The 12532-nt window shown below is 33.7% G+C and overlaps 1 protein-coding gene across 1 annotated transcript; it reads right to left on the reverse strand.

The window, feature by feature from the left end:
• Window positions 1–3264: 3264 nt before the first annotated feature.
• On the reverse strand, window positions 3265–9794 carry LOC131045488 (L-ascorbate peroxidase, cytosolic). The gene is made up of 9 exons (XM_057979072.2): window positions 9640–9794; window positions 9235–9373; window positions 8887–9127; window positions 6862–6910; window positions 6577–6659; window positions 6404–6483; window positions 3838–3940; window positions 3673–3731; window positions 3265–3546 (listed from the first exon to the last, which is right to left on the reverse strand). Exons 2-9 carry the CDS (start codon window positions 9351–9353, stop codon window positions 3531–3533), a joined length of 750 nt encoding a protein of 249 aa, XP_057835055.2. The 5' UTR covers window positions 9354–9373; window positions 9640–9794; the 3' UTR covers window positions 3265–3530.
• Window positions 9795–12532: the final 2738 nt, after the last annotated feature.

Here is a 12532-nt window from a genome sequence, read left to right on the forward strand (position 1 = left end):
TTTTAAAATATTGTCATCAAAAAATCTAAAATAGTTTCTATTTGATTTTTGGGTGTGAATTTAGAAACTTACAAGTAAATTTAAGCTTAAAGATTTTATATTAAACTATTCACAAATTTTAAAAAAATTGACACTTACATTTTTTTAAAAACGTAAAAGAAAGGCATTAGAATGACTAAACCGTCATAAAAAAAATCATATGACAGCAGGGGTCAAATTTAGGGGTCTTGGGGGACCATATTTCTTAAAATTTGGGAAAATATCCCAAATATCCTAAGTCGTGGAAATATCCTCATTTTTGGGCAACCAAATTTCCTAAAATTTAGGAAAATGTCCCAAATATCCTAAACCATGGGAATATCTCTATTTTGTAATCTCTTTTGGAATAGAACCTTCCAATTTGGGTGTCTCATTCCCAAATAAGAATTTGTGTCCTCAGGGACACATGTCACTCCCAAATAAGCATGTGTCCTCAGGGACACATGTCACTCCCAAATAAGCATGTGTCCTTAGGGACACATGTCGCCTTCAAATAACACATTCCTTTGTAAGGACACATGTCATTTGCATCCATGACATTTTCCCCTCTCAAGGACAAGTGTCTCATTTGCATTATTCTTCTTATCCCAACTTGGCCCATTTAATCCCCTCATTTTTCCTTCACAAGGCATCCACTTTCACATTCTCATACCATTATAGTGTCATTTTAGCTATCCACTTTCACATTCTCATACCATTATAATGCCATTTTAGCTATCCACCTTTTCATAATCATATCATCGTAATGTCAATTTACATACTCATATCAATCCATCATTTGCATCCATTTTAGCTTAATTTGCATATTAATAATCATGGAGCATATCTGACATCCTTGGAAGCACGAAATCGAACACACATCAAATCGAAGGACAATCAAATCAAAAGAACAAAATGGAGTTTGCATTTCTATTTGTCAAATCAACATTGAAGCCAGCTTTTCGATGATATATGGTTTGTGTAGTTTCGACCTCATATGCTCATGTTATGGTCAAAAAACCAAAGATAGGTTGTTAGGGCTTGGAGGCTTGAATTGGGTCAAAGGGTTGACCACATGTTGATATCAATGATATATTCCCCTTCACCGAAAAAAAAAAAAGCCTCCCACCAAAAAAAAATCAGGTCGCTGATAAAAATTCACCTCCCAAAATATTCTCCAAAAGATTCTTTAGCCAAAATATTGTATGATTCGACCCCTTTAATGATGAGTTTTTCAAAACAAAAAAAAAATTTAAAACACTCACAAAAAGTTAAAAAAACTTTTGCAATAAATGTTAAAGTTGGAGCACTAAAAACCTACTAATGGTGTTGAGCTCTACTGGTATGGGTTTGTACAGTCCTACAGATCCATACGGTATGGATTTATGTGTCAGCAAAAAAAAATTGTCTCAAATTCTCACAATCTTCAATTTGATATTAGATCTTAGGATTTTTAGGCCTTCTAAGTTGTGAAGATGGCTTACATTTTGTGTCAAAGTGCTTAGATTTTTTAACTACCTCAAATTTTATTTCTATTTTTATGCCCCAAATCAAATTGACCCAAAACTTCAAGTGCTCAATTTTTGACAAAATGGCAGTCAATCTTAAGGTTTTGGGAGATAGGAACACGATGACAACCTCCATTAGAACCCAATGTTATAATCATGCCATACTGCAATGTGACAATCCAAGTAGAAATGGCCACGTTCAGTTTGCCTTTTGAAAGATATGCATTTGGCTCCCCATTATTGGAATATGTGGACAAATCACATTCAATAGCATTAAAAAAAATGCAACAATGTAGAACACCTCATTTGGTCATTTCACATCACAAAATCAGTGGAAAGTTACCTTTAAAAACTCCAAATCCCTCCTAAGGGAAGACAATTCAAAGAGCCATCATCTTTAACAAGATTAAATACATATTTAAATAACAATTTTATATTCCTAATATAATTCATGAAACCCAAAAGGCCGTTTGAGGTGAACCGTGTTTCCGTGGACAATGATTTCACCTCTACGTGCAAAACACTATTATTTACAAACATTGTTGGTTCCTCGATTGGAAAGAGTACAAATGAATGTGGTGGAGTAGAAATCACTAATACATGCTCCTATCATTTTACCTACAGTTATTTACAAGTTCAGGTCATTCGACAATAAAAGAGTGGAAATCAATGTTGTAGAATATTTTCTTAATGGATTAAATTCAAGTCAATTAAAATCTTTTTATTGTATTGGGTATAATAATAGAATATTCTATAAATTTTCATTTGTGGTTCTTAGAGTAGATTTTTGAGACTCGCACAGTTGTTGTAAATGTTTTCATTGCTATTGTAGTCAGTTGTACATATGCTCTAGACCATTTCTTTCATATTCTGCAGTTCACTTTAACTACATAATTTGTCTATATAAATTACTATTAATCTGCACACACAATCCAATTATATAAAACTTAAAATATAAATTATTGAAATGAATTTAAGTTGAAATTATAATAAAATATCATTTATAGATTATTGATTTTTCTCTTTCAGCTCTCTTATTTTATCTTGATGATAGATCATAGAATGTGATGCAAAAAATATTACAATTGAAACCAAAAACTGCACACATTACTTCTTTTTTTTTCTTTTTAAATTAAAATAAATTAACATAAAACCTTTTAATCTTACATATACCTATCTCAGGAATGCTACCAATATATGAAACTTCTCCACACATAAAAAAGTAGGCACAACTTTCAATCATTTAGAAAATAATAGCTTAAATGGCCATTGAAAAGACTGGTGACTGGTGGCCGTGAAACATCCTGCATAATGGGGTATAACACCTTTCCGCAATTAAACTAAATCTAATAACAGAACAAGCTTCAAGGTACTTCAAAGCATCTGGAAATGATGAAAAAGTTGTGAACACAATCACAAGAGAAAAACATGAAAAATGAAAACCAAGAGTTTCCCCCCAAAAAAGGATAGTTCTACTTCATGTTATATTTCCATATCAAAATGAAACTTTGATATAATGTCATGCTTTCCCCTGGTTAAAAGTGATTCAAACAAGATTTCTAGTAACAAGAATTAGTCAGAGACTGCCGCCCCTCATTTCTCTCAGATTTAAGTTTAAAAAGCCAATTTCCAACATTCCATTTCAAAGTATTGTATTGCATTTCCATTTAAAAGTATGGAATACTTAATCATTGGGTAGGTATTTCTTAAAACAAGAGGAAATGTGATAACTTCTAAGTGCTTTCACAAAGTCAAGACTCACATTTTATTTCATATCTTAGAAATTTAGGTAGCGACTAAGTCACTTATATAGATAAAAGGCTCCAAAAATGTACACGTTTTACATTAACTATCAATCCACAAAACAGACAATTACGAAAAATCGAAATGACATGATTCTGCTAATCGAAACGGTGAACCAAAATGACATTCTCTGTTCACTATATGATACTAGTTTCTTGGAATGGTGAACAGAGACACAGTCCTTCCTCCCAAATTAAGCATCTATGCTTCAGCAAACCTGCCCAAAAAAATACATAACCCATAAGAATACAACGCTAGCTTTCATAACAGAACGATTAATTATGCCACTAATGGCATGATTAAAGAATGAAATGGAATTATGAAAGCATAGGCAGTAGCGTACCCAAGTTCAGAAAGTTTCAAATGAGCCTCAGCATAGTCAGCAAAAAAAGCATCTTCATCCTGATAATCCATGGGAACAGCGATTTGAGATTTCTGAACGTAACAAGTCTATCGAAACCACAATTTCCAACTTAGGGGGCAAATGGGTTTATGACATATTTCATACCTGAGCATACTTGTGTACAAGGGGTGCAAACTTAGGATCAGCTAGTAAAGCCTTGTCAGAAGGCAATTGAAGCAGACCTTCCTTCTCTCCAGTGACAAGTTCTCTGGACAAAATATCAACAATCATAAATCATCAGAACGGCCACCGAAGCAATAAATCCATTTCAAATTAAAGAAATGACCTAACAAAAAAACAATTGTGATTCCTGTAGTGAATGTGAACTAACAAAAAAACAAAAAAAACAAAAAAATAATGCACGACAATGCTAGCGTGTTTAATTTGTGCTAAAACCTTACTAAATAATCCATAATCCATTCACCACCAAACAAACCATAAATGTAAGATTCTCTGGAAGGACATTTAACTTGTTAAAAATAATATTAACCCACACTTTGACATGAAAAATTTGGAAAAGAATCAGGTAAAAAATGGGAAAAAATAATGTTTTGTTGTTTATATTCATATTGCTGATTATATAGGCAAATATTCAATTTAACTTTTTAAGAGGGCAGTCATCAAATACACCAAATAGTTGTCTAAGTCGAGATCAAATATTAGCCAAGTCTATGAACTGAAATTAAAAAATGATAGACAAATACTAAAAGTGGAAGCCATCTTGAAGTGATCTTTGTAGGATTAATTCCTTCGATATTTTAGAAAGCTTATCAAATCATATTCCACAATTGCAATGCTTTATATCATAGCACCAAAAATTATTTGGGAAAAAAATTGGCAAACCAAAAGTACAAGATTTTTTGAAAAAATGGGTAAAAATTTAGATTTTAAAAAATTGTAAAAAATTTTAGAAAAATAGACACAAACAACTTTATTCCAAAACTTAGGGTATTTCCATAGCATAGAGATATATAGAGTAAATAAAATAAGAGTTTATCCCATGATCGTAAAAAACAGATTTTTTTTGTTTATATTCATATCACCGATTACATAGGCAAATATTCATTTAACATTTTAAAAGGGCAGTCACCAAATAGATGTCTAAATACGAAGTAGCTGAGATCAAAATTTATCAGATAGAGATCCAGCTATAGTTAGGAATCAAAATTTATCAGATAGGGATCCAGCTATAGTTAGGAATCTGGTAAAAGTGGAAGCCATTTTAACATGATCCAAGACTTTCATTGTGAGACTTTCATTGTGATTGATGCAAGGAGTTTTCTAGAAGTAGCTCATTATTTGAGAAAGCATATCAAATCATATTCCACAGTTACAATGCTTTATATTCCCTAATGGCAATTGGTAAGTCTTTTATTTGGAGTAGAATTCAACAAAAGGCATTTCTTTAGCTGAAGTAAAAGATTAGCAAGCCACTAGTTTTGGCAATGCTTTATATTCCCTAATGGCAATTGGTAAGTCTTTTATTTGGAGTAGAATTCAACAAAAGGCATTTCTTTAGCTGAAGTAAAAGATTAGCAAGCCACTAGTTTTGGCAATGCCTAGCTTGCAACTACCATTTTAGGTAGAGACAAATTTTAATAATCATGAATTGGAGGTTCTTTTATTACAACTATGTAAGCTTGTTTCTTGTCATTCAGATTTATTTCGTGGAGCACTTTGGATATATTGCTCACATAATGAATTGTATGTCTTTGTTTGAGCAAAAAATAACTATATCAATTATAAATTAAATGTCCTTTATCATATATGTCTTCAAATGTTTAGTGTTGTGGTATAAACACTCCATTGATGAGGTAGCCACCAAGGTTCAAACCCAGCTGGGCCATCGAGCTCGCAGGCTTTCTGCATTTGTTGGGTCGTTGAGCTCATGGATTTGAACAAGAAGTGTGGAGAATGACGAAACCCCTGAAAATGGACAAAATAACAAACCTTTCCAACATTGATTCCACCTTGCCTCTGATTCTGTCTCGGACCAACCCTATTTCTAAGCAATTAAGTAATTTACCGTATTTCTACAGTTTTGCAAATTTTTCCAATGATTTTTTTCACCTTTTTTTGCCAATTTGGGGATTTTTAACATGATTTAAATGCAAAAAAATCATTCAAATTTGGGTTGACAATTAATCAACGATTTTTTCGTAAATCGAAATTTTTTTTCTGGTATAATCACGATTTTTTTTGCAGACTATTGCTTCTATGAAACGAACTTATAGTATACTCACAAAAACCCGTGATGAACGGCACTTCAGAGCTTTCACAGTATAAAACAGAGAATAAAAATAATGTACAGAACAATAAGGGATATATTAGACAATAAAACAAATTGTTTACTGTAAGACCCACAATTGTGATAAAAAATAAAAAAATAAACATATCCATAATCGTAAAGAGGGCACAAAGTAATCCAGAATCTTGCACTTGCGTTAGTCCATCAAAGGTTCCAAGCGCTTGAACAACCTAGCAGGAGGACAAAGCCTAATCCTTTATAGAAAGACACACCGTATATGCATAACCTTAGATTTTCATGTATGGCCATAAGCAATGCATGTACTACCCTACCCCAAAGCCCAAACTAAACAATAAAATCAAAATACAATACGATGCTAAAGATTGTAAACAAAAAGATAAAAAAACTCAAAAGAGTACTCACGTGAAATAGGAGTTGTCAAAGATGAGCGGGTTGGAAGTCCATGGACCTTCAAATCCAGATCTCTCCTTGTGGCAACTTCCCTGATATAGAAACAACAGAGAGAGCTCAGCAATCCTAATGGCAAATAGAAGCGAACAGACAAATAATGAAGCATTTCAAATGATAAAACTCACCAAAGTGTGAGCACCAGACAAAGCCACAATGTCCTGGTCACTCAATCCCATGTGACCGAAGACATCTCTCAAATGATCAGCTCCTGCATAAGAAGCACACACAAATGAATATAATAAAGGTAGAGTAACAAATAGCATATTGTGATTGATCAACTGCCCTGTCCATTCACAGAGCACTTACACAAATCCATTTGTGCGCGTTAAAATGAACAAGGTATCTGATAACCAATTAAGACTCTACAAAGTGCAGTACAAAAAGCTATATGTTATATCACACATTCATACCTTTGGTGGCATCGGGCAACCGTCCCTCTTCTGGTGGCTCAGGCTTGTCCTGAAAGATTCACAAATTCAGTGATGATCAAACCCTAATCATCTCAATATAAATCATTGAAATAGAACTCGCATTCACCATATCATTGCAAATATGTTCACTTTAAAAACAAGCCTCAAATTCATATCTTAAATCAAACCAGAAAACAAAAATTACATCAAACGATCGGCTATCCACTCCATTGCAGAGGTAGCTTTTACCAATGAGATAAACACAGCTCATATCAAATACGACAACCCCACTTATCAGAACCCTTCTAAAAAAGCACCCACTAATGCAGCAGATGTCATAAGAAATAACCATAATTCGGATAGACACACAATTTCAAGTGACATCACAAACCAGACCTAGCCCGTTTTTCCCTTATTCATCAAGTTTAATTTTAAAATAAAAACAAATACTAGCAGTCCTTCTGTAAAGGCCAAAACAAAGGTGAACAGGACGGAAATCAGAGATAAAAGCCCATAGTCTTCAATGTTCATACGTGATTAAGGAATGACCAGTTCCCATAGTGTTACATACCAAAATCTAATCTTGAGGCACACTGGGTCCTGTGGGCTTAATTTTCCAAATCAACTTTTCTGCTAAGAATAAACACTAAGAGTCCATATACCTGATAATTTAATCGCAATGAAAATCAAAAATTCCTTCTTAAACAATTTTTCAGCACCAACATACAATGCAGCATACCCTCGGGTCTCAAACATGGCAGGGCATCTGAGATGCCCTCGTAGCAGGGGTAGGGCAAAATATATACCATGGACAACGCGCCCAAACTATGCAATAAGGCACATAACTGACCTTCTGGAGGTGACACAAACTGTAGACAGGAGGACACATGATCAATCTTTTCAAAATCCCACAAGGAATATTTTCCTCTGTTACCCTCAGTTAACCCCTTGCAAATAAAATATTTTCTGAGACCTATTGCAAGTAAAATCCCTTCCATAAGAACCTATATGCTGCCTAGACAACATATCTCCCATTAAAACTTTAAACAAAAAATGATAAACATCAGATTAATTTCAAAGGGAAATCCAATCGAATCAATATAACAATAACCCAATGAAACAAGAAGAAAGGTATCCGCAATTGGGTCAACAACAATCAAACATCCAAATAATAAACCAACAAATCAAGTAAAGACACTAAATCCAAATCTATGCCAACACTATCACAAACAATCACATTATTTTGAACATGGAGAATTAATAAGGAGACTCGGTTTCAGATTTCATTAGAAACAACCATGAACCCCAGCTTTCATATACAAAAATAATGCTGCATTCCCACTAAACAGCGTTCAGAATATCAAATCAACCCCCCATTTGCTTGAACACGCCTAACATCAAAAAGCAAACAATTGAATTCTCTGATTAAGCTTTCGACAGAAATAAAAAACAGAACACTAAACCCTCACAGCCTTATTTTCTAGTCGGAAAAGGTCAAATTAGGTGAAACCTGACATATCAGCCTTTGATATGTTCAGTAGGAAAAACAGGAACCCTAAACCCTTAACAATATTCGCTTTTAATTAGGAGAACAGATAACAAAAGCCGGCAAGTTGCATGGTACCGATAACCGTACCAAATCGATTTCTCTGATCCAATACAAAACAAAACCCAATCTTACGCTAGAAAACAGAGGCCTAAAACCCTATAGGCCATCATTTCCGATTGAAAATAGGCACGGATCGAAGATAAACACAACATCCAAAATATAACCATAAAATCAAATAAAACCTAATTCAAACAGAGGCCTAAAACCCTATAAGGCCATCATTTCCGATTGAAAATAGGCACAAATCGAAGATAAACACAACATCCATAATATAACCATCAAATCAAATCAAACCAAATTCAAGCAAACCCTTTTTCTTGTAAAATATTCTTATCAAATACACTATAATCTCCTAATCACACAAACCCAATTTCACAACATCCTTCAGCATGCCCAGTCTAAAACCATATACTTACTTCTCTGCCAGGGTGGAATGGAATATCAGGTCCACCAGTGACCTCGACAGCCACAACTCCAGCCAACTCATAGAGATCAGCATAAGTGACAATGGGGAACTGTGCCTTAATAGGCTCAAGCAACTTAATGGCGATATCCAAGCCACTGTTAGCCCCATGAGCCAACTCAGAAGGATGTCTAATAGTTCCAAAAGGCCCTCCAGTCTTGCTCTTTACATCATAAGTCCCAGCAGCATGCCATCTGCACAACAAAAACCCAAAGGGAACACATAAGCAGCTTATCCATATGACCACAAGCCAAAAAGTTAGTTTCAAATAATCAATAATAACAATCTCCATGCTACTTACGCGAGACGAACCATAATAGGAGCACAGTTTTTCTCAGCAATGAGAGCTCGCAGCTTCCTCCTGCATTTGTCAATAGCCTTCTTGTATTCCTCGCTCAATTGTGGGTATACCTTCACCATGATTGCTCTCTTTACTTCGCCTGCAAAACAAAATCAGCCAAAATCGTGTAAATCTCTTAAATCAGATCGCCAATTTGTGGGGTTCACTAAAGCTTCATGGATTGCCCCAAAACTTTGTGGGTATTGCCAATTTTTTTCTACATCAATCAGTTTCGATAGAAGCAGTTCAAATCTCTGTAAACAGCATCAATCAGATCATCAAACGCCAGGCAAAACAAATCTGTGTGCATCGCCTAAAATCTGTGGGCATCGCTTAAAATCTGCGGGCATTGCCTAAAATGCCTACCTCGATAGAATTCCGCAGGATCGACGATGCTTTTGCTATCTAGTAAGGAAATGCACTACTAGACTGTTTTTATATCTCCTGGCGAAGATTTCCGTATGGAGGAAACTTGATCTCGACCGTCCGTTGTCGCATCAGACGGCGCAAAATGCTTCCTAGGTTTGACGATTTTGAAGGATTAATCGACGGTCTGGATTGGTCTGTGGTTTGAATCTACGGCTAGACATTTCAGGCATAAACTACTTAGGGAGGGGGAAATGTAGGCCAATCGAAGAGCGTGGCCGCATTACGCCTTCACGATATGGTAAATAAATAATAATAATAACAAATTAATAGAGAAATAAATACATAACTGCTTATTTGATTCTTTTGGTTTGTATCTTTGTTTCGTTGGTGGGTTTGTCAAGTCACATGCGGGAGAGGTTAGGTGTAGGAAATTGTTAACCTCAATAGGGATTATAAAGTAGGTCTGACCCACGGTAAGAATTAGTTGTGTACACGACTTACACATTTTTAAATCTAATACTTCAATTTTAATTCAGAACTTGAAGAGACAAGTATGTATAACATTATCTATAACATATTATGTTTAGATGGAATCACAAATGCACTTTCTCCTTCACAAAATCACATGTTTGTTTTTTAAAAAAATCAAAATCTTATATTTTATGGTTGTATATATAAGATTGGAAACAAGATGCAAAGATATTAGAACACTATTATAGAGTCTATTTTAAAGCAAATCAATTATAATCTCTCCACTTTTAAATCTAACTATATATGTTAAGGTGAAGAGAGTTCAAACAAACAAAAAATGCATGAGGAATATTACCAATATAAATCTTATTTGTTGAAGTTGATTGCTCAAAATCTTATCAACTCTTTCAAGATCGTGTATTATTTTGATGGAATATTGGTTTGAATTTATAGATATTTGGTTGAAGAAGTGAATGGTGAGGTTTTAGTGTGGAACAAATAATATGGAGTTTGATTAAGATGAGCGAAGAATCTTTATTGAATAAGAATAGTTAAGAAGGAGTTATGATGACTCCTTAATGGGCTCTAAAATGGTTGAGGATAATTAATCATTTTTATTTGTTTATTTCAATTAATTAATTATGCAAGAGTTAAAAATAGAAGGGAATCAAGGAGGAGTTATGATGAAATATGAGTAAAAAATTATATTATTAATCATTTGTAAAAATATGTGAATATATCTTTATTAGTTATTTATTTTAGAATAAATGGATGGGTGTTACCCTAATTAACTAGATAATATGAATTATGTGTTTGTATTTTGTCCCTCTTTGAAATGGTGTTGTAAAGTAATGGTGTTTCAAATAAAGTAGATTTAGATACTAAGTGGGATGAGATAACATGTCCCAAGCATCAATATTTTGATTTTAGGATTGATCTAGTTTATAATGCCCCCATGAAAGGATAGGTGAGTTCAAAGGATACGTTGCTCTCAAAATGAATGAAATAGAGATGAGATGACTCAAGATGAATGTAAGAGATTGATGGGTTTCAGTGTTAATGATGGTTGTTAAGAATGATTTAAGATTAGCAATGAATGGAAGTGAGGTAAAAAATGAATGATCAATGAGAATGGTGTACTAATAAAGATGATTGGTGAAACGTGTTCATTTTATTTTTTAAAGTTTGTAGATCAAAAAGAAATGAATGGAGTGGATATGATGGACGGTGAATGACTTTTGTTGTTATGGTACATAATATTTTTCTCAAGGTTTTAATTATTTTGATCAGCCTAGTGTATGTTACAAAGATGATAGGAGACGTCATGATATAGAAAACCATGATGATGTTGTTACCATGTGTTGTAGGATTGACCCAAAAGAGAGAGCTACAAGAAGGTGCATGACATATGAAACCATGATATGAAAGACCATGATGTTGTTGCTAAGAAATGTCTCAAGGACCAACATAGAAGCAAAGCAACCCAATAAGATGCATAAGAAGTAAACATATCAAAAGCCATAGAATCGGTCAAGCTAAAACTTGAAGATTGATTTAAGATGATTATAATATTATTAATGTGAGAACAATCATGGGAATGATCTAAGGATTAAGAATTTCATAGATCTCAAGAACGATGTAATGATTTGTTTAGTGTTGAAGAAGACTTGTAGCAAGATAAGGAACAAATCCTATAGATGTTTTTAGATGGGTGATAGTCTTCTTGGTGAGATATACTTGGATTGTTTCTACTTTCCTCCTATGTTTGGATGGCTAGGAGATTTTGAATTTAGATTAACCACACATGTGATTTTCTTTTACTTCAATAGATTGTTTGCATATATGTAGATTGATTTTGAGTAGTCTTGTATTTTTATAACTAGATGGGATCGTCTCGAATTTATAACGAATGACAAGGGAGAACCAAGTCTAGAGACAAGAATGAAGGGATGATTGGATGGAGGGATGGAGGGATCTTGTAGATAGAGAATGGAATGAATGCAAGATTCAAGATAGAAAGTTTAAAGAATTGAAGATGGAATGAATGGGGGTGGATTGAAAAAGGGATTCAAGATGTGATCTCCAAGGACTGTGCCATATAAAGAAGAACACTAAATCCATTAATTTTTTAACCTTATTTATTTGCATGGACCTCATCTCAAACACTAGACCATAATTAAGTAAAAAAATTAAAAAAACAATCTTTCATTTGCACATACATGAAATTTAGCATTTAGGTATAATTATCCTAGTTTAACTTTTTGGGGTTTGGTATGGAGTTAGAGTGAAGTTTCTTTTAATGGTGAAATTATATATTTATAATAAAGTTACTTTTATATTAATTATATATAAATTTATGTATTTTTATATGAATTTTGGCAAAATAATCTTATTTTAATTTTATTCCATCTTTCCATGT

This window comes from Cryptomeria japonica, chromosome 10 (assembly GCF_030272615.1).
Source record: "Cryptomeria japonica chromosome 10, Sugi_1.0, whole genome shotgun sequence".
Taxonomy (NCBI): domain Eukaryota; kingdom Viridiplantae; phylum Streptophyta; class Pinopsida; order Cupressales; family Cupressaceae; genus Cryptomeria; species Cryptomeria japonica.